This window comes from Pisolithus orientalis, assembly GCF_024613125.1.
Source record: "Pisolithus orientalis strain OTSU chromosome Unknown F5J12scaffold_9, whole genome shotgun sequence".
Classification (NCBI taxonomy): Eukaryota; Fungi; Basidiomycota; class Agaricomycetes; order Boletales; family Pisolithaceae; genus Pisolithus; species Pisolithus orientalis.
In genome coordinates, this window is record NW_026260790.1 from 1,073,685 (window position 1) to 1,100,485 (window position 26,801).

The following is a 26,801-nucleotide window of genomic DNA, read 5'->3' on the forward strand; positions in this document are numbered from 1 at the left end:
CACGAACCATTGAGGACGCAACGTTTGCATTTATTATGAAATATACACTAATGATACAAGTGATAACGTGCGAAAATATCCTGGACAGAAAACTCTACGAACGCTCGCCGCGCAACCGCCGTGCAAGGGCAAGGTCCTTGGGTTGGATAGTAACACGCTTAGCATGGATAGCAGCAAGGTTGGTATCCTCAAACAGTGAGACAAGGTATGCCTCGGATGCCTCCTGCAATGCCATCACCGCTGACGATTGGAAACGCAGGTCAGTCTGCAATACGTGCATTAGCATGAGGGTGACAACGGAACTAGAAAACAGAAGGCTAACCTTGAAATCCTGAGCGATTTCACGAACGAGACGTTGGAAGGGAAGTTTGCGAATAAGAAGTTCCGTCGACTTCTGGTACCGACGAATTTCACGCAACGCGACCGTACCAGGACGGAAACGATGAGGTTTCTTCACACCACCAGCAGGCTGCCATTCCAACTATTAGCACTAAGGCTACTATAGTCGCCAGTAACACTCACAGCGTGAATGGTCTTTTTGGACCCGGCCGACTTAGCAGCCAATTGTTTACGAGGGGCCTTGCCTATAACAAGCCATTGAGCTTGAGTCACCTTCAACGACAGATGTCACTTACCACCGGTGGTCTTGCGAGCTGTCTGCTTGGTACGAGCCATTTGTGTGTAGTTGACTTGACTGTTTTGAGAACACGCAGGAGGGCCGGGGGTATTTATAATGGGCGGTCGCGTCGCGCTGGTCACGTGCCATCCGCGTCCATTTTCAATCAACAAACTCTTTTCGGTAAATTCAGCACAGCCACACTCCCGACCCAATATATATAGTCTGGCAGGAAGACAAAAGCCAAGTAGGCTATCGCACACCGTCTTATCTGTCAATCAACAACCAACCAAACTTATCTACATCAAACATGTCTGGCCGTGGCAAAGGTGGAAAGGCAAGTTTGCATTCATTCCAAGTGCAAGGCAAGCGCTAACCTCTAGACAGGGTCTCGGAAAGGGTGGTGCCAAGCGTCATCGCAAGATTCTTCGTGACAACATCCAAGGTAAGCTAAGCTGCAGTGGCATGGAGCAAGGACGCAGTCTGACTGGAGACATAGGGATAACAAAGCCTGCAATTCGTCGTCTTGCACGTCGTGGTGGTGTGAAGCGTATCTCTGGTCTCATCTACGAAGAGACCCGAGGTGTGTTGAAGATCTTCCTTGAAAATGTGGGTTGGGTGTTGTCATTGACTTGGCCTGTGCGCTGATAGGATTCTTATTAATTGTGCAGGTGATCCGTGACTCGGTCACATACACTGAGCATGCTAAACGGAAAACCGTTACTGCTCTCGATGTTGTCTATGCTCTCAAGCGCTCAGGGCGTACTCTCTACGGCTTCGGTGCATAGACGTTTCTCTGTATTCGCTGTTTGTAGTTTATTTGTATCATTATAATCTTATTTCCTTTCGGCGCCTCAGTGAAAACCAGTCGTGAAGACTTTTGCAAGCGATGACCAGTTTCGCGTGACTTTTCTCCGTCGGTCTCTGGGTTTTTCCTGGCCTCCAGCAATCAGGCCTTGTTTGGTTTGCTACGTCTCCCGCGCACTTGGACGTTGCCATGGCCTCTTGCTTTCTAGGATGTACACATTTGCGGCTGTGTACATCCTACCTAATGGCCGTGCTGGTCTCGTTTCAGCTCGAACGCCCCAACTCATTGGGAAGACGATGAGCCTTTGGAGCACAGCCCGGCGTAAACTTTAAGTGTGAACACGAGTATGCCTCAAGTAAGCCGCTTCCGTCTGCCCTACCACTGTAATGGTTATCCACGCTGACAGGCGATTGTGAGCACCATCCCCTTAGCCTGTAGGTCACCAATGCAAGTTCCCTTCAACGAGCTTGCTCGCCATGGAGATGTCCCCTTAACCCGCATCCTATTCCTCGGCTTCTCGGTGTATGAAAATACCTTTCTTTGACCATGATGCGACCCTGCTCATTACTTGCGAGGGACACTAGCTCACTGATCCCTGACTTGCAACGTGCCCAGCATGATTCAGTCAAACCTTGTCATCACGTCAGCCAAGCAACCCGGCGGACTGGTACCAGGATCTAAGTAAATCCGATGACCCATTCCGCACCTGGCAGTTTAACTTCTTAATCGAAATGCTCGGAGAGCTGGAGCTCCATTGAATCGTGCAATCACAGAACAGGGATACCAGTTGAGTAATGTGTAGCGCTTCCGATCGCTTGGGTCGACACACCTGACAAGTAATTGGCAATGGAAGTCAGATAGAAATCTGGTGGTTACCTGTCCTAGGTAGGGGATGTCCTCGGCATGAGGCAGTGCATGCAGGTGCCAGCTGGCTGCAGGCCCTGTATCTGGAAAATTTGCCTGCCTTGTCCCAGGGCAACTTACTGGATGACCAATAACAATGCCCTTGCTGTAGAATATTGGGAGTGCGGCACAAATCCGTCGTGTTACGTGCGGCATGTTTGGGGCACGCATGACATGTGTAGGATTTGATCCTTTGATCTTCCACAACATGAAGTACAGGAAGAATCGAAGGGCGGCCGCGAGTGGAAATTAGCCCAACACTCATGGGCCATGATGCCACTCTCAGAAACCACTAGTGGGTCGTGCCTAGTTACCCTGGGCACACGATCCTGGGAAATGCACTGTAGTATAAGCTCTCATACAAGTAAGCCGTAATGGCTTTAAGCAGCGGGCAAAAGTTAATTGCAGTATAAAGATCAACAGGTGAACTTGGCCAGTCGCTCCCCCTCGTGTAACAAATGAGGAGCCACGAGGTAGACATGGTGGGTGGTTTGGGGGTGACACGGAGCATCGCATGAGTTCAAGCATTGGGCATCGTTAACTAGACAAAAAAAATAGACACGACATAGGCATACGCTCGTAGATCCGAAGGCAATATTCACGCAGGAGGGTAGGACCTGCAGTGAGTGATTCCGCGGAGTGCGATGTTCCAGAACACCTATATCGAGAAATCGAAGCAATTTACGCGCACAAGAGGGAGAAAACGGCTGTTAGGTGAAGCGGCGTTTACTGAATCGGATCGAGAAAATAAGCCCTGCCGTATGGGCGAGTTTCGCGGTGGGCAAGCAAGCCCCCCCTCTTTACAAGAAGAGGGCGGACCCTCTGACATTACACTGGTGCCCCGTCACCATTCATGGGCAGGTGAAACGTGTGTGGACCTTTCCAAGCTTATCGTACCCAAAAAATCGACTTCCGACCCCATCAACGCGTCGAAAGCCCAAAGTCCTGGTACGGGTGTGCGTAGATGACGTTAGCTGACCCTAAATTGCACAATTTGACACAGGTCCCCACTCACAAATCCAGATGGTAGCTATTGGAGATGGCTGATGGCCACCCGCAGTACCATGCGCCGACAGTCTGGCGCACCACCATGGTTCTCTACGATCATCGATACTTTTCCCTTTTAGGAAAACCGCTAATCTGCCTACATCGCGGTATGTGATGAGCTCGGGAATCGCACGACCCTCGGCACGGTAAAGTATCGGACATCCTACTTTCAAGGTCATTGCCCCGAATGACGATTTAGAAGATGCAACGCGTTAAACCCATAAACAGAATACATTGAAAACACACACCTGGTTGCAGCCCAGATAGTGTGTTGAGAAAAAAATGCGAGTGTGCGCCGTAAATTGCGCCCCAAACCCGAGCCAGGCGCCCGCTCAGATCAGGAGATCTGGTGCGTGACTTGCATGTGTTTTGCTGCAGAGTTGAGGGCATCATACTTTGTGCTATGCACTTCCCTGAAGCGGTCCAACGTCTCCTGGCTGGAACACCCCACCCCGGCGATGATCATTCGCGGTAGGAAAGGAGTTCACAGGGTTGTATCCTCTGCTGTTGATGTAGCTGGCCTCGTGCTAGGCGAATGAAGCTGCAATGAGTCTACCATTAGTGGCGCGTGTCCTAGTGTTCTTTTACATCAAAGGGGCGGGAAATCGGGGATTAAGTACAAGGCTCCAACCTGTCGGTGGTTGGACAATCTGTTCCCCGGGTGCTTCGGGGGAGGAAGCGTAGTACAATACGAGCACCCAGTGGAGCCATCGCCACGGGCCAGGAACGGTAGCATCAGTGCTGACATAATCCGTAACTTCTGGTTCATTTGCCTCCAAGCAAGATCACCTCCAGCTCAGGACTTGAGTCGTCGGGTCTAGCGCCTGAAGCTGAAGCCCTACTGGAGTATCGGATAAGGTCTTTCAAAACCACAGCTACGAAGTAGCACGTCACGACAGCGAAGTCTTCATTTTTTCGCGGCGCAAGCGCTTGGCTTCACGCGATGCGATCTACCCCTCACCTGGACGTCCTGCCACCCTTGGTCGAAGCAGGGAAAACCGATGAACTGGTTGAGTCTGGAAGGACACTCTTCACAGCCGTATCGCCTTTGAATGATTCATACGCTGTGTTCCTAGTTCCACTAGTACGTGGCTCTCATTTGTTGCCAAATCTCTTCAATATAGTCACCCCAGTTCGAGAAGCTGTCCACGCGACCAAAACCCACCGATTCAGATGAACAAAATGTCTATTTTGTTAGCTCAAAGCCTCCACCTTCTACAGAACGCCGTTTAGTGAGTCATGTTGATGCCTGATGCAGTGCCTCATCAACGCTTCCTTCAGTTCATTGGAGATACCTCTATCATCTTTGCTGCGATGCAAAACCTCACCAAAACGGTGGATAAGAATGGTGTATACTCGTAAGTGCGCCTCTAGCTACTGTTCGTGCAGACCATTTAGGACGTAAAAGGACCCAACAAGAAAGTATTCAACGTAGCATCCGAAAGTTAGCATTGGATTATGTTAATTTTGCGAGGGAATGCTGGATACATACATCCGTGGGTGCTTTGAACCTAGGCATTGCATGTTGCTAACCGTTTTGTCAGCGAATGGCAGGGGAAATAGATCAGGCAGACGCTGATCATTACAGGAGTTTGTATACTTGCTTGTCGCTCTTTACCATTCTTTACTTGCCCGAGTATGGAATGGAAAATGCACCCGTTGGTGACGATTTGATGGAGTGGCTTAACATCCACTTCATCGAACCTTCTACTGAAGAAGGTGATCATCTGTCTGGCTTGGAGCGCCCGTGGGAAGACGAAACCTTTTGGCCATATTTAACTAGGTCAGTACGTTTATTGTTCTCATGTTATGGTTTGTTGGATGTGATATAGGGCTATATTACGGGGACTTCCCAAGGCAGTGGCCTTCTTTTTGGGGACGTTGGCGGAGCACCCATCTGGGAATTTGCGGAGATTGGCCCAAAGCATCATTCCTTTACTTTCCACCCAACCAAAACTCCAACATTTTGATGCTGAACGCGACTTTGCGTATGCTTCCCACCGGTGGAGAGAGAAAGTCAAGATGCTCCGCATTGAGCTTGACGATGTTCCCGAGTCTGACAGACGAGACAGCTTCGAGGATTGGTGGGATCGCTTCAGCGATATTGTTGGTATTTTAGAGGGACGTGAGGAGGTGATACGGAAGGTGTGCGAAGACCTCGGGGCAGACTGGAGAGAGGTTTGCGTTGCCTGGGGCGTCTTTGTGGACACGAGACTTCGGCGCCAGGATCTACCGTAAGATTATGAACTCAAAATTTTTTTCTCAGGGATGCTGATTCTGCCCCCCAGGGACGTTGTTGCTCAGGTGCTAGAAGACATGCCCCCTGATCCCACCATCTTAGAAGATATGGTCCACGTGGCTCTTTTCATGGGAGATCCATTAAAAGCACTAGAACATGCTGCACAACTTGATCCATGGCTTTCTGCCCATTTGGCGGATATGATGGAACCGCTCTCATTAGTAGAACAACAGGCGGTGAATGATGAGTGCGTAAATTGTCACTTAATTTGCAAAATCGGTTGCTTTATTTGCCTGCAGGTCGGAGCTCAGTGTTAGAGAGTTCTACGTGCTTTCTTATACCCACTACCTCCACTCCGATCCCGCGATGTGGAGGATCACGGTTTCCTACATGTACTCTTGTGGGAAAGTGGGAGCCGCCGCTGCGGACGAGATCCTGGTTCGCGTGCCTCTGCGACTGCAAAGCAAGCCCTCAAACACTAACGACAGTAGTCACAGTCAAGCCGATCAAGGTGACCTCTCCGCAGTTGTGAAGGACGTCAACGCTACTTGTCACGAATACCAAAGGGAAGCTGCGCGGAGGACGGTTTGTAAAGTCAGTTATCTCCTCGGTCTACCGAGGCGCCGATCTTAACGCTTCACACATAGATCGCTGCTCAGACGTTTGTACAAAGGAAGGAATACGGCCTTGCAATATCATACTATTCCTCAGCAGAAGATTGGCCGGGCCTTGGTCGAGTGATCGATCGTGTCCTGCAAGAGTATATTCGTTCAGGTAAGGCTTCTCGTAACTTCACGTCACACCTCTCAGTTTGACAATTTGATTTTAAGGACCGGAGCAGTACACAAAGTTCGTATCTGGCATTGCCCCGTCTTTGCAGGGGCTGCGCGCAAACTCCGCAGCGCATGGTGTCTTCATCCATCGGTTGATGTTTGCTGTGCGATATGCCGAGTTCCATCAACGACTGTTGAATAGAGACCTTCAAGATGCCGCTTGGGATCTGGTGTCTATGCTTCAGGAAGGCATTGCACCGAAGGCTTGGTGGGCGGTCTTACTTTGTGATGCCATTGAGTTGCTCCAGTATGGTGAGTTATTGGTCGTCTCAGTCAGAGGAGTGAATGATGCGATCGTTCTTGAGACCCTACTCCACTATTCTCGTACGCAAGCGCATGCACACTGTTGCGAGATTTGGACGAAATCATTTCCAGGACAGCACAAGGGGCAGGCGAAGACTATCTCAAAATTTTGGAATCTAAACTCCAAATCGATGGGCAAAAAGACTCCCAGAAGCAGCTGCAGTTGGTTCGTTTTGCCTTGGCGAAATACTTTGCCAGGTGCGCTATGATCGGCACAGGTGGTACCCAGACGGTTCGCAGAATGGTGGATCCTACAGTATGAGGTTGCTGTATTCCACTTCGTTCTAGATGAATTTGCTTTTCACATTGCCACCGGGGTCGGCTTCATGGACACTTTCATTTCCGAGAGCTTTAATTGCTTCAAATACCCCCTGCGATCTGCTGCGTTCGTGAGTCCTGGTGTCACATTTGTTCTTGTTGTGCTCGGCGTGGGGCACCGACTGGAGACCCAAAATTACCGACGGACATGACGTATTGTGCTGGATCTGATCATCACTGTGCGGGGGGTCTAGCTTTCTGCCATTGGTGCGTTTTCTGTTCGGCTTTTCGCTGTTATCTGTGTACGTGGATGTCGCATCACCCCACCACGGGGTCGTCTTCGATGGCTGAACTAAATTTATGCAGCGCCAGATGTTACCCATTTTGGAGGTTGTCACTTCCTAAGTTCTGTTATGTCGGACATTGATGGTGGAACGATGTAGAAAAACAAGGCAATTGTGACGTTTGGCTTGCGAATATCGTCCGCTTACCCTGTCCCGCGCGTCACGCGACCACACTCAAGAGTGTGCAGCTGAGTTCCGCGACGCAAGCATGGTGCCGCAACTTCGTTCCATCGCAGCCAATTCCAGGAATCCCTTACGCATGTCACTGAAAGTCCCCGATTGCTGGCGCGGAATTTTGAATACTGAAGTGGTACTCTGGTTGGACAACGAGGGGTTGGTGACCATGCGTGACTCTCAATTGGTGGTTGATGTCGTATTGAACCCGCTCATCAAACAACATGCATGATTGTTCGTGGAGGCCGTGCAACTGATTGTGATACAGCGGTGATTTGCCTCATTTTATTGGTTCGCGGCGGCAGGTTCGTGCATCGTGGTAGGTCTCACCTGCAACCCAAAACCATACGAACTTCCTAGATTTCACCCGATCTTCTGGGGTATCATTGCGATGTCTGGAGTACTTAAAAGCTGTGGTCATACCAGGGTGAGCCCAGCAGCGACAGATCTCTTGTACACACCACTCTCCATTCGACATCACGATGTGCTTTCGAATCACTCAGCTCACTGAATTCGGCTGCGGTTGCACCTCCATTGCAAGACAGCAAAGGGTACGAGCAAGCCATTCCATGTTGTTGCAATCTGATGTATGGAACGGTCACCGAGTAGGTAGACTGCAACAGGTCGGACTGTCGCTGCAGTGCATCACACAATCCAAATCCCCACAATTGCCTCGTGGAATGTTCCCAGAGGTACCCAATCTGTCAAGGAAGAGGAGGGTAGCTGACTGATGAAATATTGCTAGCATGCGGCCTGATCAGGAGTTCATCATGGACACGGTCGCGGGGCCATGCGCTCGGTGTGCGGGGCATATTAACGGTTTCTGAACTTGGCCTCGTGGCTCTATAAATGAGTTTGTTGTGTCTTCGTATTCCGAATTGAGGGTCCTTTACGGTAATTGCTGTGCAGTGACAGAACTACCACAATGGATTATGTACCACTACCGCTCATGTTTCGATATATTGGTGTCAATCTACTCTCCGTGTTTGTCCAGTGCTCGTACTATCGACAGTTCAATTATTTGCAAAAACGAGGCTTGTGATCGAAGCCTGGAATTGCGTGTGAAAAACACTGGCCAATATGAAGCAGAATTATGTAATCACTCGGTTTCTGGACCAGACAGCTGGTCACGCCAACGTTGCAGGAACCAAAGCGGCGAGTCTACAGCGAAGTCCCTGCTCGCCCGTCCGCCTAGTTGGCAGTGAATGTAGCCATGGGCGACGACGCTTATCCGGCTCGGAAATCTACTGCCGATCACTCAGACTCAAGCAATCCGGCCGATGGTGTCACTTCTCTAGGCCACCACTCGGTAATACAGGAAGGCGTCACTTCCCCAACGCTCACCCAAGTATCCCTGAAACCATCATCGCCTCCCCCAAGATCAAGTTTGGACTCCCCAGTCCGGTCACCTGTGTCTAGGCATCGAGAGAGTATACCCTTGACCGTTGAGCGGCGAGATACCTTGTCTACCATTCCTAGCGACGTCGTCAGCTTGGTTGAACCAAGTTTTGATGAGAACGTTCTGAGAGCGCTGTGTGAACTTGATGTAAGCACATATCGTTCATGTTCCAGCTATTATTGAGGTTCCGGATAGTGTGGTGTCCCTCTCCTATTGGATCGAATAAAGCAGAGTCTTGTATCTTGTCGGGTTAGTAGCTGCCCATCCCAACGAATTTCGACGTTCACATATCGCACAGGAAGCATCAGCATTCTTCAAGAAGAGGGCGGGCCTGGAAGAAGAGTATGGCAAGAGTCTACAGAAGCTCGCCCGAAGTACCTCCGAAGTTTACTCCATGAACGACGGTAAAGCGGGGTAACGTAGAATAAATTCAGTATGATGTGACTTCGTTCTTAACTACGCTTGGATACTAGGTCTTTTGTCACTGCATGGCAGTCGTCTATGCGGCTACATGAGCTGATGGCGGAAAATAGGATTCGTTTTGCTCATCGGCTCAATGAAATGAGCGAGGAACTGGCCTCACTGGCAAAGGAGGTAGATAAGAACAGAAAACAGGTTTGTCTACTACATCCCAGATCGCCGTATACTGTGTTGACGCTGTCGCTCAGACGAAGGAGCTGGCGAGCCGGTACGAGCGCGCATTGCAGGAGGCGGAAATTAACATGGAAAAAAGTAAAGCCCGCCTGGATGTCTCGTCTGAGGAGCTAGAACGTGTGCTACTGCAGAAGGAAGGGGAGTCATTCAGCGAGAGTGCTGTGCAGGCCAAACCAGGCGTACTTGGGAGTAAGCGGGTACTTGGCAAGGCTGTGGCGAAGGGTGGTTTGTTGCTCAAGGGCAAGAATCCGAATGTAAACGTCCTGGTTTTACTTCCTCCGATGTTTCTGATGTTGACTTATCGGTGATTAGATCTTGCGGCAAGAGGATGATATCCGGTTACGTGTGTCCAATGCGTCCGATTCTTATCGTAAGGCCTTGCACGATACCCAAGCAATGCGACAAGAGTACTTCAATTTCCAATTGCCTCGAATTCTGCGGGTTAGTGTCGTGCGCAACACATTAATTATCCTCGTGTTGATAGGTTTTCACCCCAGGCGTTGAAGGAGTGTGTTGATGAAATTGATTTAGGGACAAAATATCACCTCACAAGATATGCCTTTCTGTTTGAGAGTATTGTCCTCAGTGACGGATCAACCCTTGTCCCCATCGCTCCAGAGGAAGGTACGCATCCCTTCTGTAAGTCACTCCCGCGAGGGGTTTTGAGGTATTCGTAGAAGGAGCTGGTCTCAAGGCTCTATACGATGCGATCGATAACCGTGTGGATTTTAAGACGTATATGCAGAACTACGCATATGCACGTGGCGGAGCTGCTAGGGGACCAAGGCGGGAGGGACCTGCTGAGGAAGGTTTTGTGCGTTACCCTAATGCCCGTTGTGTGCCTGTGTGACTGACTGACTTTAATCAGCTTCCCCCTCTACCCACCCACAATGCAAGCTATGCTGCAGCGCAGCCGCCGCAAAGTGTGGTGAATGGGAATACTCAGATAACTGATCGTGGCCGGCCCACCTTTGGAGTTGACCTGGCCGAGCAAATGGCTCGGGATCAAGTCGAGCTTCCCCCCGTTCTGGAAAAGTGCTGCGCTGCCATCGAAAAGTACGGCATTCGCTCCCAAGGCATCTATCGCATAAGTGGTATGGCTAGGAGGGTTGGCATGCTCAAAGAACGGCTCGACAAAGGTAATGTGCACCCCCCTTTTGTGATATCACCCGCCGTATTTCCTTACGTCTTCAAGATATGAACTCCGTTGACCTGGATTCGGAAGAGTGGACGACAGACATCAATAATGTCACCAGTGTCCTCAAGATGTGGTTTAGGGAATTACCTGAACCAGTCCTTACTTTTAATCTCCACCAGGGTTTCGTTGATGCCGCTAGTAAGTATTCCAAATGTTTCATCCTCTACATATCTGTGACCTGCGTTACAGAAATCGAGAACGACCGTCTGCGACACATCCGGTTACACGAGCGGGTCAACGACTTGCCAGACCCGAATTATGCTACCCTCAAATACTTTATGGGACACCTTCACAAGTTAGTCGTGGATTCGTTTTTCATGTTATAAAGATGGTTATATGTTGTCTTCCAGGATCGCTCGATATGAAGGAGACAATTCCATGTCGATTCAGAATCTGGCCATTGTGTTTGGTCCAACGCTTTTCGGCCAAGTCGGTAACGGAAGTACATCTGGTCATGCGAACGTTACCATGGCGGACGCGCCTTATCAGAACAGGGTAAGGACCAAACCAAGGTTTACGGCGAATATCAACTGACGGATGCTCTGCCCAGGCTATCGAGACTATATTGGAACATTACACAGATATATTCGTGGATGAGAGCGAAGTAACGACATAGACTTTGTTGGTTGACTCCGCTGCAAGTAATCTCTCAAGATGTCTTATTTATATTGATTTGTACGGACACGTGGAGTGATCTTTCTTTTCTCTTGTTTTCTTGAATCTATTTATTCCATACAGATTACAGTATTGGGAACTAGGAACGTGGATTTACGTATCAATTGTCGGTATGCCTGGATTTTCATTTGTTCAACAGGTGTTGAAGGAGGCGTCGTAATAGTGCTAGTGGCATCAGTTGGTATCGCAATAACGTTAACTGCGACTTGGTCTTTGATGGGGACGACATAATGAAGAGCTGAACCGCTCGTTCCAGACAACAAATAATATTACAGTACACTACAAGATGCATTCATACATAACCCAGCTACCAATAAGCTTCAATACCGGTTATGCACCGAAACCGTAGAGAGTACGCCCTGAGCGCTTGAGAGCATAGACAACATCGAGAGCAGTAACGGTTTTCCGTTTAGCATGCTCAGTGTATGTGACCGAGTCACGGATCACCTGCACAATTAATAAGAATCCTATCAGCGCACAGGCCAAGTCAATGACAACACCCAACCCACATTTTCAAGGAAGATCTTCAACACACCTCGGGTCTCTTCGTAGATGAGACCAGAGATACGCTTCACACCACCACGACGTGCAAGACGACGAATTGCAGGCTTTGTTATCCCTATGTCCCAGTCAGACTGCGTCCTTGCTCTGCAGCTTAGCTTACCTTGGATGTTGTCACGAAGAATCTTGCGATGACGCTTGGCACCACCCTTTCCAAGACCCTGTCTGAAGGTTAGCACTTGTCCTGTAGTTGGAATGAATGCAAACTTGCCTTTCCACCTTTGCCACGGCCAGACATGTTTGATGTAGATAAGTTTGGTTGGTTGTTGATTGACAGATAAGACGGTGTGCGATAGCCTACTTGGCTTTTGTCTTCCTGCCAGACTATATATATTGGGTCGGGAGTGTGGCTGTGCTGAATTTACCGAAAAGAGTTTGTTGATTGAAAATGGACGCGGATGGCACGTGACCAGCGCGACGCGACCGCCCATTATAAATACCCCCGGCCCTCCTGCGTGTTCTCAAAACAGTCAAGTCAACTACACACAAATGGCTCGTACCAAGCAGACAGCTCGCAAGACCACCGGTGGTAAGTGACATCTGTCGTTGAAGGTGACTCAAGCTCAATGGCTTGTTATAGGCAAGGCCCCTCGTAAACAATTGGCTGCTAAGTCGGCCGGGTCCAAAAAGACCATTCACGCTGTGAGTGTTACTGGCGACTATAGTAGCCTTAGTGCTAATAGTTGGAATGGCAGCCTGCTGGTGGTGTGAAGAAACCTCATCGTTTCCGTCCTGGTACGGTCGCGTTGCGTGAAATTCGTCGGTACCAGAAGTCGACGGAACTTCTTATTCGTAAACTTCCCTTCCAACGTCTCGTTCGTGAAATTGCTCAGGATTTCAAGGTTAGCCTTCTGTTTTCTTGTTTCGTTATCACCCTCATGCTAATGCACGTATTTCAGACCGACCTGCGTTTCCAATCATCAGCGGTGATGGCATTGCAGGAGGCATCCGAGGCATACCTTGTCTCACTGTTTGAGGATACCAACCTTGCTGCTATCCATGCTAAGCGTGTTACTATCCAACCCAAGGACCTTGCCCTTGCACGGCGGTTGCGTGGCGAGCGTTCTTAGATGGTCAGCTCCCTAGGCTGATCGTATCTCGGGATGTAGTACTTTATTGTATTCTAAATATTTATCTTTCTTTTGAATGGAGGTCCGACCCATGCAGCGAAAAGATCCATATAAATTCCGTTGATACCTATTACCACTACTGAGTTATGTGCTGTCCGTTAAACGAAGCATACAAGAGGCATTAAGCATGGTTGAAATAATACAAGTGTGAGATACACGTGTCCCCTGCCCACATTAATATCAATCTATACAGATCATCACTCTCAAGTGAGGCTATAGCAACACCCCACCGATTACGGGTACCAACGCGGCGATGACGGCCCCGGCGTTCACGGACAACCTGTTGGCAGAGTTAGAGCTGCCACTGACGCCGGCAGTTGCGGTTGCTTGAACGGAACCGATCGTGGCCGACGGCGGGTCACCGTTGACGCCGTTCATTGCAAGAGCCGTTTCTGATAGCTGAGCAAACCCGACCGCCGCGGGATTATATCTGAATACGGAATAGACATTTTTCTATGGCCGAGGCCACCATCAGTCCAGCTCCGGGTGGGCGAGCCAGAAACAACACTAACCAAGAAAGTGTCGCCGACAACCCAGCTCGGTGCACCACTTCCCGAAGACAACTCAAAGAACGATCCAATACAGTCCGAGGAGGAAATCTGAGTCAACTGGAAGTCGGCCGGACTAACTGACCAACTGGGGCCGCCAAACGAGATTGCGACGTTAACTTGTGTATCGCATGCTGTTCGCAGCACGTATTTAGGTTGGGTGAGGCTTGAGGGAAACGTAGACGTCACGTACGGTAAGAGTAGTAACCTGTCCAAGACCCTGTACCGGCTTGAGAACCGGGAATTTGGGCGTAGATGTTCTGTATAGCGCTGGAGGGGCCTCCTACCAAGGTCGTTCCGGTGTCGATAGCAGCATACGCAGAGGAGCCAGTCGGGATGGTAATGCTTGTTCCTTGCACAGTCATGGCTACAGGGTGGTAAGTGACAAGAATATCATATGGCGGGTTTGGGACTCACAGGTCAACGAGAGAAGCCAGAACGAGGGCGTTGCGACGAGGTCCTGGTAATCAATTGATCCAGTGTAAAGGCTGGAATTTACAAAACCTGAGGAGCTCCTGGGTAAGAATAACATGTTGCCGATGAGGATGCAAAGATGACTGACCCATTGTGAATGTTCCACCAGGCTCAGTTCGCTTGCACGTTAGAGGCGTTAATAAAACTTCAGAAAGGCATGAGATGCACGTTGCGCGAGGAGGATCAAGTCCATACCGAGTTAACTGGAACGACATGAGAGGATCCGTCCAAGCGCCACTGCTAACCAATGTTTGCCACAAAGGTGCGTATCCCGACGAGGAAATAGTCTGCCATCCAAGACCGAGCAATCCAGACACCGGACTAGTCAAAAGACCACTAGAGACCTGATCTACAGTTGCAAAGACCTGATTTGACACGGAGAATCCGGCCATTTGGACGACGTCTTGTCCAAGACTCCCCGCTGCCTCTCCACTGCCATACGTGATGGAGAATGGTTGAGAGAGGTTCTTGAATGACGAAGAGGACGTTGCATCGAATACTGCAACCCGCGAGCAGTCTACTGTACAGCTAACGTCTGCCACCCAGAGGTCTCTGTATTTGCAATGTCAATTTAGACCGGATCGGACCCGATGGAGACTCACGCTGAACCGGTGTCAAGGATGACGTCAAAGGACACAGGTGGTGTCCCGATGGCTAATGAACCATAGAAACTATTCAACAAGAGCGTTCAAAGGAAGCAAGAGTACAGTCGGAATACTGAATCCTTACCTCGAGTCCGCATTTTGGTTAGTTAACCTGGGGGAATCGGTTGTTATTAGACGATGACGTAGTGCGTGCGGAGATCAACTCACAAGTTACTACCTTCACTCCTCTTCTTCTTCGAGACTGTACCTCCATATCTATTCGTTAGAAACTCGCGCTCATTCTGCGCCCAAGCACCCCAGTCCTCGACGGACCGGGCAGACGGAGTCCTGCGTTGAAGACTAATGGATTGCCCAGCAGTAATAGGCTTCGGACCGGGTGCAGCGACACAATAGCTTGACGAAAGCAATACAGTGACTAGTAGCCACGCAGAAGACAACATTGGTGAAATATATACGAGAGAAACAGATAAAGCAAGAAAAATGGGAGAGGGTGGCGGTCACAGTCGAAGATGAAACACGACTTGACTGCGGAATGGAAACCTCGCACCGCAAGGTTTTACTAGCGCTGGACGATGTCGATGATGGCTGGATGGGAGAACAAAAAGTGGTTGGCGTCACAATATATATTGGAATCAAAAGGCTGTATTGTACTTGGCTGCGGAGGAGCTCCTAGATCCAATCAGCACGTCCGCCGAGACAGTCTCGGCAAAAGTGACGCCGTCGGCATGCCTTCCCACGGGATTGCCGGTACTATGCCGATAACACGCCGGTGCCTCGCGAGAACCTCGTTCAATTGACGGACTCCAGTCGCTGCAGAGCCAGACAGCCTAACGGTAGGTGTTTGGGTGCGATTTTTTTTTGAATCTCAGGGCTCCGGGTGGTGGAACAGGCCAGCGGCAACAGATTATTATTGCCACACCTTGCTGCTGCGCTTGTAAACTATCAGATTATGGTGAGACGTTTCAGTCACGAGACTACAGCCTGTCCCAAGGAACATGATCTACAGGATATCCTAGGTGTGTACAAGTGTATACTGCTCACGGACGACAGTAAGCGCGAGTCAAACCGACGTATCGTTGGAAGCGTGCGATGCCACCGTTGGCCGGGCCGTTGTCCGACTCTCAGTAAGCCGTACTGCGGCGCAGCCGGTTTGTGAAAGGTGTCCACCGAAATCAAGACTACCACGTGAGGCTGCACTGGCAGTGGTGCACTGCCCGGTCTTTATACAAGCACCAGTCTCTCCGTTTACTGCAGTGCAGTCTGGATTTGGGAGGAGAGTTCACATGAGGTGTGTACGTGGGGCAGCTAGGATTGTCTTGGCAGCCACGACTTCTTCATCTCTTCGTTGGCTCTTGGACAAGGTGAGCATCCCGCATTGACGGACGCTTCCTCTGCCCTCTGGGAGGCAGATAACAACTCGGATCTTATGTCATGCTGTTGAGAAGCAGCGAGGTGGCAGAACACGATGCGAGTGTAAGTGAACAGCGTTATTGGAATCCGAGACAATTCCATGCCGCAAGTCGGCAAGGAAGCCTAGCAACTTCAATAGAGGACCTTGGAGCTTCGAGCAGCAGAGTGCATCGGGGCATAGAAGGGGTCCGTCCAGCTCAGAGATACTACGGAGTTCGACTAAAATCAAGTGGCTAGAAGCTACATATTCGCAAGACAAACAAAGCCATGTATCACATAGGATGAAACCACAACTCGGCCAGAAGCTTTCTCCCTCTAACAATCACCGGAGGCAATATTCACTGTCAGTGCAGTCCTTGTAGGACCTTCGGGGAGCGCTGGTATGGCCGGCGAAGAAACGTAATGGAAGAGTCATCACTTCTTTCCTGATTTTGCAGCAATCCTTGTAGCGATATCCGCGATGCCTGGACGTGCGGACGGATCGCGGTTCCAACACGACATACATATTTCCCACCACTCATCCGTTAAACGGGAATGTGTAGACTGTGCATTTGGCCTGTCTGGTGGTCCCGCCATAATGCGCTGCATTAGAACTCAAAACAGACATTAAGCGGATTGAAAAAAAACACACCAAGGCTGTCATGCCATAGGACCAGATATCTTGTTCTACCGCGGCCTTTGGTCCTTCTAGACATTCGGGTGCTGTCCAATTTATTGCCGCCATGCGGGAAACACTGACAGGCAATCCAAATGTCGAGTTGACGAGCGACATGAGACTAAAATCGATCAGGAGAGCCTGCCCGTCGTCAGAGATGAGGACATTGGACTGCCGCATGAAGGCGTCAGTACAGCCCACGATATGAGCATTACACAAACTTACCCCTCTGGGGCCTCCATGCACAATAGGACCAAACTCATGATTGTGCAGGTAATGCAACCCGTTCGCGATCCCAAGCAGCTTCGGTAGACATTATCGACCGCTCCAGGTTTGTAGCTCATCACGGACTTACCAAAGGGCGAGGGTCAACTAAACTATTCTGGACATAGTTGTACGCATTTCCTTTTTCAATCCAAGGATGAATTAAGGAGACGGTAAGGTTGAAATCGGTAGAGATTCCGAGCAGCAGCTGTATGTTTTCGTGACGGAGATTCGACCACAAATGTACTTCTCGTAGAACGCGCTACACCCGATGAGCTAGATGCACAGACAGAATTGGGATGCAGACCTCGATAGCCTCCTGAGTGGCAGGAGGGTAAGCATGAATGGTCTTCACTGCAACCTTCACGCCCGCTGGTCGCAAAGTCCCCTCGTACACGTCCGCAGATTCACCGACAAGTGGACGTCGGGTGGTATCTCCGTCAATCCTGCCATTAAGGACGACTGTATACCGGGGAGCCTGTTCAGACAATGACTTCAGCGCAGATTTCGAGTCCAATAACACCATGGTAGGCAGAGGAGTTTAGCGCCATCAGCAACCCTCGGTACTCCATACCCTATATACGAAGGACTGGGGGACCTCCCCTTCGGGAGAGAACAAGAATTCGGCTCAGTTGACCAAACATTCCAAGACCGAAATGTTGACAAACAACTGGAGTGCATGGCAAGGGATTAATCCAAGCATCTTAGAGAGCAAGCTGTGCAACGTCATGATAAGTCTCAGGCCCAGGCTTCTTCCCAGTCAGGAGGGGGTGGGCTGGTGTAGGGTAATTGTCCAAGATGGTCATAGCGTAAACTTATGCTTTGGTCGTACGAACGGTTCGGATCCTTACTTGATCCTTACATAATAAAGACTAAAAACCCGGAACTGCACAATCTTATCACAGACGCGATCATCCGCCAGCTGGAGAGAATAGCCATGGTCACGGGGGTTCACGTTCACTCACCTCGTGCTGGCGTCAGTTGGCAACTACACGTGCTCGATGAGAAGAACGCGGCAAGGGTTCCATTGGAAGTTCAGGCCTCAGGTCTTCGCCAAGCCTATGGTCATCCTCCTATTGATGGATATGTTTGAAACCATTTGCAATATGGACTCGTGGTACAACTCGCGGAACGCGTCCTTGTGGAACAATCTGTATGTGCTTCGCTACTGTGCTGCTGGAACTGCTAAGACATCATCCATTGATTATCATCATTAGGTCTAACTTGGGTCCAAACCAATTCTGGCGCACTGCACTGAATTCTTTTTCGTCTTTCGAATGCATGTGGCATTCAGCTAGTAACCTGCTTTTCATCATTCCGCAAAGGTACTCGGGGGAACTGTTCGATATATGCCTCTTAGTCCAGGGAGCCATCTCATTGGCCTCTCTACTAATCCCTCCATCCAGTCATCCCGTGGTTGATACCATGGCTTCCTTTCAGGGTCCGTGTGTGTCGAAACTCGAAAGTCAAAAAATAAGGTTTATCCCCTCCAACAGTCGCCTCATTGAGTCGTGGGGTGGGAACGAGCATGACTTGTGCTCGCTTCCACCCTCTTATCTCAACCCCTGAGGAATTCGGTACCGTTTCGCAATAAGTGTTACCCATAGGGTATCGATCAGATGTAAACTGCGTTTGCGGCATGCCATGCAGAGACCGACGGGCCATGCCCTCATGCCCTGCTAGGCACTCCAATGGTCGAGTATAAAGCATCATACGGTGTAAGGAGTCAGCCTTCGCTTCGTCACTACACTCGGCCACTACTTGGTCTCCCTTCCGTTCAGTAAATGCTAGAGTTGGAGGTTCACCATGAACAACCCACAGGAGACTCTTAAGCAGTTCGCTGGACATGCATCTCGATACGCCATTAACCTGAACGAACGGATCAGTAAAGAAGAAAATTGCACTATTCTACGCGGAGGGAATGCTATAGTGTATTCAGGCATTCTGCGACCCGGCGGAACAAGGGTTGCCATAAAGGCGGCACGTGGCGGTCTTCCAGGCGAGGAGCGTGTAATCAAGGTGGGCTTAACACTCATCGTGTGCCAATAAAACATCGCAATGTTATTGATTGTCGCTGGGTAGCAAGTTTTCAAAGAAGTTCATCTCTGGTCGAAACTCCGCCATGAAAACATTATTCCAGTTCTAGGAATCACCACTGAAATTGATCTAACAGTATCCATTGTTTCTCCCTGGATGGAGAAGGGAAATGCACATATATACGTGAAAAATAAGGCTATCAATCCTTGTCCTCTGGTAAGTAGATTTGGCGTTGCTGGTCAAGGTTTCTGTAATGATACCTTTATTCAGATGATAGACATTGCACGAGGACTACAATACTTGCATACCCGTAGAGAGGGCCCGGTATTCCACGGTGACTTGAAAGGCGTAGGTTTGCCTGTTTTCGACGGCTGACGTTACTTGACTGAGGTTGCATCGTAGCCCAACGTGTTAATTTCTGATAGGGGCCGAGCCCTTCTCGCTGACTTCGGCTTTTCTTATCTTGCCAATTCTACGTTTAACATGACCGTGTCCGGCAAAGTTGGGTTTTCCATATATTGGACAGCTCCCGAAATTCTGCTTGATGAAGTGGATATATCCGCAGAAGCTGATGTCTGGTCATTTGGGATGACACTCTTGGTATGCATGTCGCTTTTGGGCGCGTACGCAATCGTTCGAATTTTCACAGGAGTTGTTTACGCGCGAAGTCCCGTTCCACCAGTACACACGGAACGCTATCATGCGTAAAATGTACCGAATGGAGACACCAGATCGCCCAAGCGATGAACAAACGTGTTCGCGTCTGACAGACCAATGGTGGGATATCTGCCGCCAATGTTGGAATGTTGAGCCCTCGTCGCGCCCAATGATATCAGATGTTTTACAGATCATCACAAGCATATAATGGCATGCCCTTTAATTCTTTACCAGCCCATCTTAAATTAACCAAGTCCTGCAGATGATAAACTCCTTTGCCTATCGCGACCTTAATGCCGAGGTAGGAGCCTGATAAGATGTAGAGATGAGTGTTTGGAATGGCGTTGTGGGTAAATTTGCGCTACATCCCTCTGTAGACGTTGCCAAATGAGCCGGACCCTAGCTTATTCTGGTTACCCTTGATATCCTAAGAGTGACAGTGAGTGTAAGTACGGGATTTGAGATGGCGCACTGTAACGTACGTCGAATGAGATGACAGCGAATGCATCTGACACGGCTGATGGATGCAGTCAGAGAACGAGAGGGGCCACCCCGCGGACATCATTTCGGGCTGGACTTTAGTTGCGGACAGTCCAAGTCAACAAATTTGGGGATTGAATTGGGATTCACTTTTTGTGCAGATTACGCATATTTGTGATCAATAGAAGCATTTTGCACGAGCAGAATTTTGGAAAATGCCCAAACAGGTTGGGGAATGGCCAAAATTTTGGCGGTCCCGAAGTAACACGCTGGTGCCACACGAGAACCTCGTTCAATGTTGATCGAGTCGCTACAGAGCCAGACAGGCTGGGGGCCTATCGGTAAGTATTTGAGTGCGATTTTTTGAACCTCAGGGCTCCAGGTGGTTGCACAGAACATCAGTAAGCGGCGACAAGTTATTGCTGCCACATCTTGTTGCTCCGCTTGTAAGTTGCCAGATTGTCGCGAGTCGTTCCAATCACAAAACTACAGCCTGTCCTAAGGGATATGAATTACCGGATATTTTAGGGGTTTACAAGTGTATACTGGTTTGGGATGACGATAAGCGCGAGTCAAACCGACACATTGTTAGAAGCCATTCGTGCGATGCACCGTTGACCGGGTCATCGCCTGACTATCGCCAAGCCGCACTGCGACGCAGCTGGTCTGTGAAAGGTGTCCACAGACCACCAGCTCACGTGAGGCTGCACAGCCCGCTCGCGATCCCATTGACTGCTTCGGTTGCTCCAGCCCACCACGAACTTGCCAAGAGGCAAGGATTAACAGACCTATCCTAGACATAGTCAAACACATTTCTTTTTTCTATCTAGGGATGAATTAAGGGGACGGTAATGTTGAAATTGGTCGAAATTCCGAGCAGTGACTCTATAATGTCGTGACGAAGATTCGATCACAAACGGACTTCTCGTAGAACGCGTTACAGCGCGGTGAGCTAGACGCACGGACATGATTGGGAGACGGACCTCGATGGCCTCCTAAGTGGCGGGAGGGCAAGCGTGAACGGCCTTCAGTACGACTTCATTCCCTGTGGTTGCAACGTTCCCTCGTGTACATCTGCAGATTCACAGACAAGTGGATGTTGGGTGGTATTTCGGTCAGTCCTTCCGCTAAGGACGGCTGTATATTGGGGTGCTTGTGCAGACAGCGACTTCTTTGGAAGAGTGAATACGAGGGAACGAGGTCTAGGCTCGTTTGATCAAACATTCGAAGGGTGAGATAACACCATAATTGGTACAGCTGGAATCCATTTAAACCATGGGACAAGATTGGTCCGCGTATGTCAGAGACAAAGCTGTGAAACGCGGTAAGATCTCAAGCCTGATCATGGCTAGAGAGGGCGTAGGGAATGCATGAACGAAGCTCTGGTGTGTGGACGATACATAATTTCGAATCCAATCTGGGGAGCATGGCGAAACACGAGTAACTCCATGACAAGCTGGAGAGGGGCTCCACTAGGTTTCGCTCACCTCATGCCAGCGCCAGTTGGCCAACTACACGTGGGCATTGAGAAGAACAAGTCAATCGGTCAGTGTTTCGGATCGTGACTGCCACACCTTCACCGGGAGTTTAGGTCCAGTTTTTCGCAGTGGTTTTTTGGTCCTGTACGATATGAAAAAGGCGACGTTTCGCTGGCCCTCACTAGGGAATCATGAAGCATGTTCGGCCAATCAACAAAGACGGGACACGAACAGATATGAGTGACAAACAAGACCACACACCACCCCGCCATTGTCCGACGTGGTTCAAGTTGGTCAAATTATTTGGAAGGTGCTTTCAGGTATGGGCTCATGGTACGTGTTTTTCCACATGTTCTGATATGTGCTGTGTTACTGTGCCACTGGAACTGGTAAAAAATCTTCTGATTATATTTATCGTCGCCTGTGAGGTCCGATATTGCACTGCAGTTCTTTTCCGTCTGTTCGATTCTCTAATAGGTGTGTACCGTTCACGGAGATCCGCCTAGTTACCTTATTCGCAGGGGTGCTTGGGGAGGAGCGTTCGAGGCATGTCTCTTAGTCCGGAGCTCCTCTAGGCATCATAGCCTTCTGTCCAACCAAGTTCCATCATCCCTTGATTCACACCATCAGCTTCCTTTCAGGGTCCGCATGTGTTGAACGTCAAATCATAAGGTTTATCCCTTCCAACGGACGCCTCTTCGATCATGGGGTGGAAGCCAAGCGCAACTTTGCGCTTCCTCACTAGGATCCTCTTATCTCAGCGCTTGAGGAAGGTACCGTTTCGCAATAACATTACGCATAGGGTATCGATCAGACGAAAGTTGCGTCTGCGGAAAGCCACGCAAAATGCTGAGGGATTGATGGGCTTTATCCCGCCAGGTATTCGCATGGACGAGTATAAAGCATCACAGGACCTCCCTGCTATTCAGTAAATGCCAGAGTCAGAGCCTCACCATGAACAATCCACAGGAGACTCTTAAACAGTTCGCTGAACGTGCATCTCGATACGCCATTAACCTGAACGGACAGGTCAATAAAGAAGATAACTGCACTATTCTATGTGGAGGGAATGCCATAGTGTATTCAGGCATTCTGCGATGCCATGGAACAACTTGCCAAACAAGGGTAGCTATAAAGGCAGCACGTGGTCTTTCAAGCGACGAGCGTATGATTAGGGTAGGTTCAACAGTCATCGTGTGCTAATAAAATACCACAGCGTTATTGATCATCTCTGGATAGCGAGTTTTTAAAGAAGTACATCTCTGGTCGAAACTCCGCCATGGAAACATTGTTGTGGTGCTAGGAACCACTACTGAAATTGATCTAACGGTGTCCATTGTGTCTCCCTGGATGGCAAAGGGAAATGCGCATGCGTACGTGCAAAATACGGACATCGATCCTGGTCCTCTGGTAAGTAGAATTAGAATCGCTGGTCAGGATCACTGTAATAACACCTTCATTCAGACGATAGACATTGCACGAGGACTACAGTACCTGCATAGTCTCAAAGAAGGTGCAGTATTCCATGGCGACTTGAAAGGCGTAGGTTTATCTGTTTTCGAGAACTGCCCCTACTTGACTGAGGTTTTATCGTAGCCCAACGTGTTAATATCTGATAGTGGCCGAGCTCTTGTTACTGACTTCGGCTTTTCTCATCTTGTTAATTCTACGTTCAGCATGACTGTCTCCGGCAAAGGTGTATGGTCTATATATTGGACGGCTCCCGAGGTTTTTCTTGACGGGAAGGAAATATCCACAGAAGCTGATGTCTGGTCATTTGGGATGACACTCTTGGTATGTATGTCAATTCTTCGCGCGTATGCAATCGTTCAAATCTACGCAGGAGTTGTTTACGCGCGAAGTCCCGTTGCACCAATTCACATGGAGTATCATCATCAGTAAAATGTACCGAATGGAAATACCAGATCGCCCAAGCGATGAAAAAACGTGTTCGCGTCTGACAGACGAATGGTGGGCTATTTGCGTGAAGTGTTGGAATTATGAGGCCTCATCACGCCCAACGATGGCACATGTTTTACAAGCCATCACAAACCTGCAACAGTACGTTCTTCAATAGCTTATTAGTCCCGCCGTAATTAAACAAGTCCCGCAGATGAGAAACTCCTACGCCTGCCACGATGTAGTGAGCCAGTAGCTTCAATGGTCTTACACAGATACGGTGGTTCTCTCATAATCGATAGTGTAACGGTTCACGATCATACACGACCGATAAACGCCTCGGAATTTAGCTACTTGTATTCCCTTTCTTTCTTTCCCTTCATGTCTCCCTTTTTAGTTACCTGCTTGTCTGCCGCCGCACTCTGGAAGTATATAAAGTCGTAGATACTGATGTATTGACCCAGTCTACCTCGAACAGATAATTTTTCGGCCAGTTCTTCCAGAGCGACTGTAAGAACAACCACCAACAAAGCGGACTAACCCCATGTGACTAAGACGAACTCGCTTTTGTCACAGATGGTCTTACGTAAAGAATATTGTCCGTGCTACCATAATGCACCATGAGGGAAGTGGCAGGGTGATGCACTGATGTCGCCTGCACGACTTCTAGTATCGCCTCCGCTATCTTTGATCTAAGCACCGTGGGTAAGGCACGATATCCATCCCTCGTAGCTCGTTTGCCCGATTTTCACCTTGGTTGTTAGCGAGAATCTCTCCGAAATGACGCTGAAAGATCCCATGACCAGATTTACGCCCCCTGTCTAACACGGGATATTTTTAAGACGCCCTAATCCATATGCCCTATACCCATTGGTCCGACCTTGGTTGTCCACCACTCTCTAAGGATCGCAGTGGGACGTTGTTAATGCACTCACGCCAAGATTCAACGCATGCCCTGGAATAATTCACTCGAAGAGGATCTCGATATCGAGGAGGCGAGACCAATCTCAACAGAAAGGTGACGAGAAATGACGCGGTCGTACCGCGGGGAGGGCATGCAACTATATTTCACGGAGTTCTGAGTCCTCCGAGACAGGCGGTCGCCATAAAGACGACGCGAGGAGGCCGGGCGATCAAGGCACAGTCAACATGAGATCACTGCAGGATGGGAAAGGCGCTGTTTCGCAATAACATCACGCGCAGGGTATCGATCAAAACGCAAGCTGGGTCTTTGGCATGGGCAAGTATAAAGCATCACGCACGGCCATCGCCGCTTGACCTTCCTTCTACTCGGTAATTGCTACAGTTGGATCCTCACCATGGACAATCTACAGGACCCTCTCAGACGGTTCGCTGAACGTGCATCTCGATACGCCATTAACCTGGACGGACGGGTCCATAGGGGTACCCGTGCTGCTCTGGGCGGAGGGAACGCTATAGTGTACCGAGGTACTTTGCAACCCGATGGAATAAGCATAGCCATAAAGACAGCACGCGGCAGTCCTCCAGTCGACGACCGTATGATCAAGGTAGGCCCAATAGTCATTGCATGCTAATAAATTGTTGCCATTAATCATCACTGGATAGCGCGCCCTTAGAGAAGTACATACCTGCTTGAAACTCCAGCACCAAAACGTTATCCCGGTGCTTGGTATCACCACTGAGTTCGATGGAACGGTGTCCATCGTATCGCACTGGATGGAGAACGGAAATGCACATGATTACGTGCAAAATACGACCATCAATCCTGGTCCTCTGGTAAGTAGAATTGGTATCGCCGATCAGGATCATCGTAATAATACCTTCATTTAGATGTTGGGAATTGCACAAGGACTCCAATACTTGCATACCCGCCAAGGGGGCGCGGTACTCCATGGTGATTTGAAAGGTGTAGGTTTACCTGTTTTCCACAGGTGCCCCTACTTAACGGAAGTTTTATCATAGTCCAACGTGCTAATATCTGATAGTGGTCAGGCCGTTCTTGCCGACTTCGACCTTTCTCTGCTTGTCGATTCTACATTTAGCTTGACCACCTCCAGGAGGGCCGGATATACCTTACATTGGACTGCCCCCGAGATCCTTGAAGGGGGGGTTGGGGGCCAAAAATCCGCCGAAGCGGATGTCTGGTCATTTGGGATGACACTCTTGGTATGCGTGTCACTTCTTTTTCTTTCGCGTATATGCAACCGTTCCGATCTACACAGGAGTTATTTACACGCAAAATACCGTTCCATCCATTCACCCTCCATGCTGTCTCGTATAGAATTTCCCTAGGGAGGACACCAGATCGCCCGAGCGACGAAGACACCTGTTCGCGTCTGACAGACGAATGGTGGACTACTTGCGTAAAGTGTTGGAATTTTGACCCCTTGTTGCGCCCAAGAATTACGGATGTTTTACAAACCATCAGAATGATACAACAGTATGTCTTTCAATACTTCACCAGCCCATCGTACTCAACCAAGTCCCGTAGATGAGAGACCTCTATGCACGACTCTCTATCCCTTTTGGCGACAGTAGTGAGCCAGTGGCCACGATGGTCTTCCACAGGTACAACAGTTATTCCCGCACATACATGCAGTAATATTTAATCACTGAGAAGCACACCAGTGGATCGGTATCAGTTGAACTTTACATATAATATTGCTTGTTGATGCAGATAGTCTCAAAGAATTTTGGTGCCACCAGGTGGGAAGGCAGGGTGAATTCACCTGCACGACTTCCAGTAGCCTCGCTTCCATTGTGTCTGATCTAAACACCGTAGGCAGTAAGCAATATTGTAGGCCCTCGTACAGGCTCCTACACAGCCGTTGCCCTCAGAAAATTCCCTCGCACTCACAGCGGAACGGCTGTGTAGGAGCCTGCCCCTCGTACAGCTCGGGCACTCCGAATTTCACCGTGAGAATCTTTTCAGGACCTATGACTTGATTTGTGCCCCCTGCCCAACCAAGTCATTCATACACGTTTTTTGGTCACCAGCGAATATCAAGTTTTGTGTCTCAGCTCTGTACTCTGCAACTCTGCACCTCCGTACTGCGAATACACGGGGTGACTGATGTCGTAGTAGTCTTGCTGGTTACAATCCTTGTCCAGCTACATATGTTGAGGCAAAGTGTCTGCGGTGAGCTCTCTATGGATTGCCGATGGATGTG

At 49.5% G+C, this 26,801-nt stretch overlaps 11 protein-coding genes across 11 annotated transcripts; 7 read left to right on the forward strand and 4 right to left on the reverse strand.

Moving 5' to 3' along the window:
- Positions 1 to 9: 9 nt before the first annotated feature.
- On the reverse strand, positions 10 to 699 carry F5J12DRAFT_767052 (histone H3). The gene is made up of 4 exons (XM_051742201.1): positions 636 to 699; positions 523 to 584; positions 323 to 469; positions 10 to 265 (listed from the first exon to the last, which is right to left on the reverse strand). Exons 1-4 carry the CDS (start codon positions 673 to 675, stop codon positions 95 to 97), a joined length of 420 nt encoding a protein of 139 aa, XP_051601513.1. The 5' UTR covers positions 676 to 699; the 3' UTR covers positions 10 to 94.
- An 87-nt stretch (positions 700 to 786) lies between these two features.
- On the forward strand, positions 787 to 1,571 carry F5J12DRAFT_767056 (histone-fold-containing protein). Its single transcript, XM_051742202.1, has 4 exons — positions 787 to 953; positions 1,004 to 1,061; positions 1,116 to 1,225; positions 1,288 to 1,571. Exons 1-4 carry the CDS (start codon positions 927 to 929, stop codon positions 1,402 to 1,404), a joined length of 312 nt encoding a protein of 103 aa, XP_051601514.1. The 5' UTR covers positions 787 to 926; the 3' UTR covers positions 1,405 to 1,571.
- Positions 1,572 to 4,116: 2,545 nt separating this feature from the next.
- Positions 4,117 to 7,113, forward strand: F5J12DRAFT_570530 (Nup85 nucleoporin-domain-containing protein). The gene is made up of 11 exons (XM_051740104.1): positions 4,117 to 4,458; positions 4,508 to 4,606; positions 4,656 to 4,732; positions 4,783 to 4,870; positions 4,919 to 5,157; positions 5,207 to 5,608; positions 5,663 to 5,860; positions 5,913 to 6,207; positions 6,261 to 6,387; positions 6,444 to 6,698; positions 6,752 to 7,113. The coding sequence occupies exons 1-11, from the start codon at positions 4,318 to 4,320 to the stop codon at positions 7,009 to 7,011; spliced, it is 2,181 nt and encodes a 726-aa protein (XP_051601515.1). The 5' UTR covers positions 4,117 to 4,317; the 3' UTR covers positions 7,012 to 7,113.
- A 1,529-nt stretch (positions 7,114 to 8,642) lies between these two features.
- Positions 8,643 to 11,695, forward strand: F5J12DRAFT_822592 (RhoGAP-domain-containing protein). The gene is made up of 13 exons (XM_051745360.1): positions 8,643 to 9,071; positions 9,120 to 9,173; positions 9,223 to 9,338; positions 9,398 to 9,539; positions 9,593 to 9,832; positions 9,891 to 10,019; positions 10,076 to 10,202; positions 10,256 to 10,392; positions 10,447 to 10,717; positions 10,774 to 10,914; positions 10,966 to 11,071; positions 11,127 to 11,271; positions 11,327 to 11,695. The coding sequence occupies exons 1-13, from the start codon at positions 8,739 to 8,741 to the stop codon at positions 11,390 to 11,392; spliced, it is 2,007 nt and encodes a 668-aa protein (XP_051601516.1). The 5' UTR covers positions 8,643 to 8,738; the 3' UTR covers positions 11,393 to 11,695.
- F5J12DRAFT_912302 (histone-fold-containing protein) lies at positions 11,694 to 12,390 on the reverse strand. Its single transcript, XM_051749061.1, has 4 exons — positions 12,224 to 12,390; positions 12,116 to 12,173; positions 11,961 to 12,070; positions 11,694 to 11,898 (listed from the first exon to the last, which is right to left on the reverse strand). Exons 1-4 carry the CDS (start codon positions 12,248 to 12,250, stop codon positions 11,782 to 11,784), a joined length of 312 nt encoding a protein of 103 aa, XP_051601517.1. The 5' UTR covers positions 12,251 to 12,390; the 3' UTR covers positions 11,694 to 11,781.
- Positions 12,391 to 12,475: 85 nt separating this feature from the next.
- Positions 12,476 to 13,083, forward strand: F5J12DRAFT_822597 (histone H3; the record flags this gene model as incomplete). The annotated part of the gene is made up of 4 exons (XM_051745361.1): positions 12,476 to 12,541; positions 12,593 to 12,654; positions 12,708 to 12,854; positions 12,912 to 13,083. The coding sequence occupies exons 1-4, from the start codon at positions 12,502 to 12,504 to the stop codon at positions 13,080 to 13,082; spliced, it is 420 nt and encodes a 139-aa protein (XP_051601518.1). The 5' UTR covers positions 12,476 to 12,501.
- Positions 13,084 to 13,439: 356 nt separating this feature from the next.
- Positions 13,440 to 15,209, reverse strand: F5J12DRAFT_686674 (aspartic peptidase domain-containing protein; the record flags this gene model as incomplete). Its single annotated transcript, XM_051740320.1, has 8 exons — positions 13,440 to 13,595; positions 13,655 to 13,824; positions 13,884 to 14,057; positions 14,108 to 14,194; positions 14,253 to 14,716; positions 14,767 to 14,835; positions 14,894 to 14,920; positions 14,977 to 15,209. Coding segments are annotated over 8 exons (1,380 nt in total), but the record flags the coding sequence as incomplete, so codon positions are not given.
- Positions 15,210 to 16,370: 1,161 nt separating this feature from the next.
- F5J12DRAFT_570778 (kinase-like domain-containing protein) lies at positions 16,371 to 17,713 on the reverse strand. Its single transcript, XM_051740105.1, has 5 exons — positions 17,406 to 17,713; positions 17,190 to 17,360; positions 17,060 to 17,137; positions 16,811 to 17,005; positions 16,371 to 16,761 (listed from the first exon to the last, which is right to left on the reverse strand). The coding sequence occupies exons 1-5, from the start codon at positions 17,622 to 17,624 to the stop codon at positions 16,594 to 16,596; spliced, it is 831 nt and encodes a 276-aa protein (XP_051601520.1). The 5' UTR covers positions 17,625 to 17,713; the 3' UTR covers positions 16,371 to 16,593.
- Positions 17,714 to 18,768: 1,055 nt separating this feature from the next.
- F5J12DRAFT_570797 (kinase-like domain-containing protein) lies at positions 18,769 to 20,216 on the forward strand. The gene is made up of 6 exons (XM_051740106.1): positions 18,769 to 19,117; positions 19,181 to 19,351; positions 19,406 to 19,483; positions 19,538 to 19,735; positions 19,785 to 20,002; positions 20,055 to 20,216. Exons 1-5 carry the CDS (start codon positions 18,905 to 18,907, stop codon positions 19,998 to 20,000), a joined length of 876 nt encoding a protein of 291 aa, XP_051601521.1. The 5' UTR covers positions 18,769 to 18,904; the 3' UTR covers positions 20,001 to 20,002; positions 20,055 to 20,216.
- A 2,291-nt stretch (positions 20,217 to 22,507) lies between these two features.
- F5J12DRAFT_570824 (kinase-like domain-containing protein) lies at positions 22,508 to 23,933 on the forward strand. Its single transcript, XM_051740107.1, has 6 exons — positions 22,508 to 22,926; positions 22,990 to 23,160; positions 23,215 to 23,292; positions 23,347 to 23,544; positions 23,594 to 23,811; positions 23,864 to 23,933. Exons 1-6 carry the CDS (start codon positions 22,705 to 22,707, stop codon positions 23,865 to 23,867), a joined length of 891 nt encoding a protein of 296 aa, XP_051601522.1. The 5' UTR covers positions 22,508 to 22,704; the 3' UTR covers positions 23,868 to 23,933.
- A 1,016-nt stretch (positions 23,934 to 24,949) lies between these two features.
- Positions 24,950 to 26,340, forward strand: F5J12DRAFT_822630 (kinase-like domain-containing protein). The gene is made up of 6 exons (XM_051745362.1): positions 24,950 to 25,178; positions 25,237 to 25,407; positions 25,462 to 25,539; positions 25,594 to 25,797; positions 25,854 to 26,071; positions 26,123 to 26,340. Exons 1-6 carry the CDS (start codon positions 24,969 to 24,971, stop codon positions 26,124 to 26,126), a joined length of 885 nt encoding a protein of 294 aa, XP_051601523.1. The 5' UTR covers positions 24,950 to 24,968; the 3' UTR covers positions 26,127 to 26,340.
- The last annotated feature ends 461 nt before the right edge of the window (positions 26,341 to 26,801 follow it).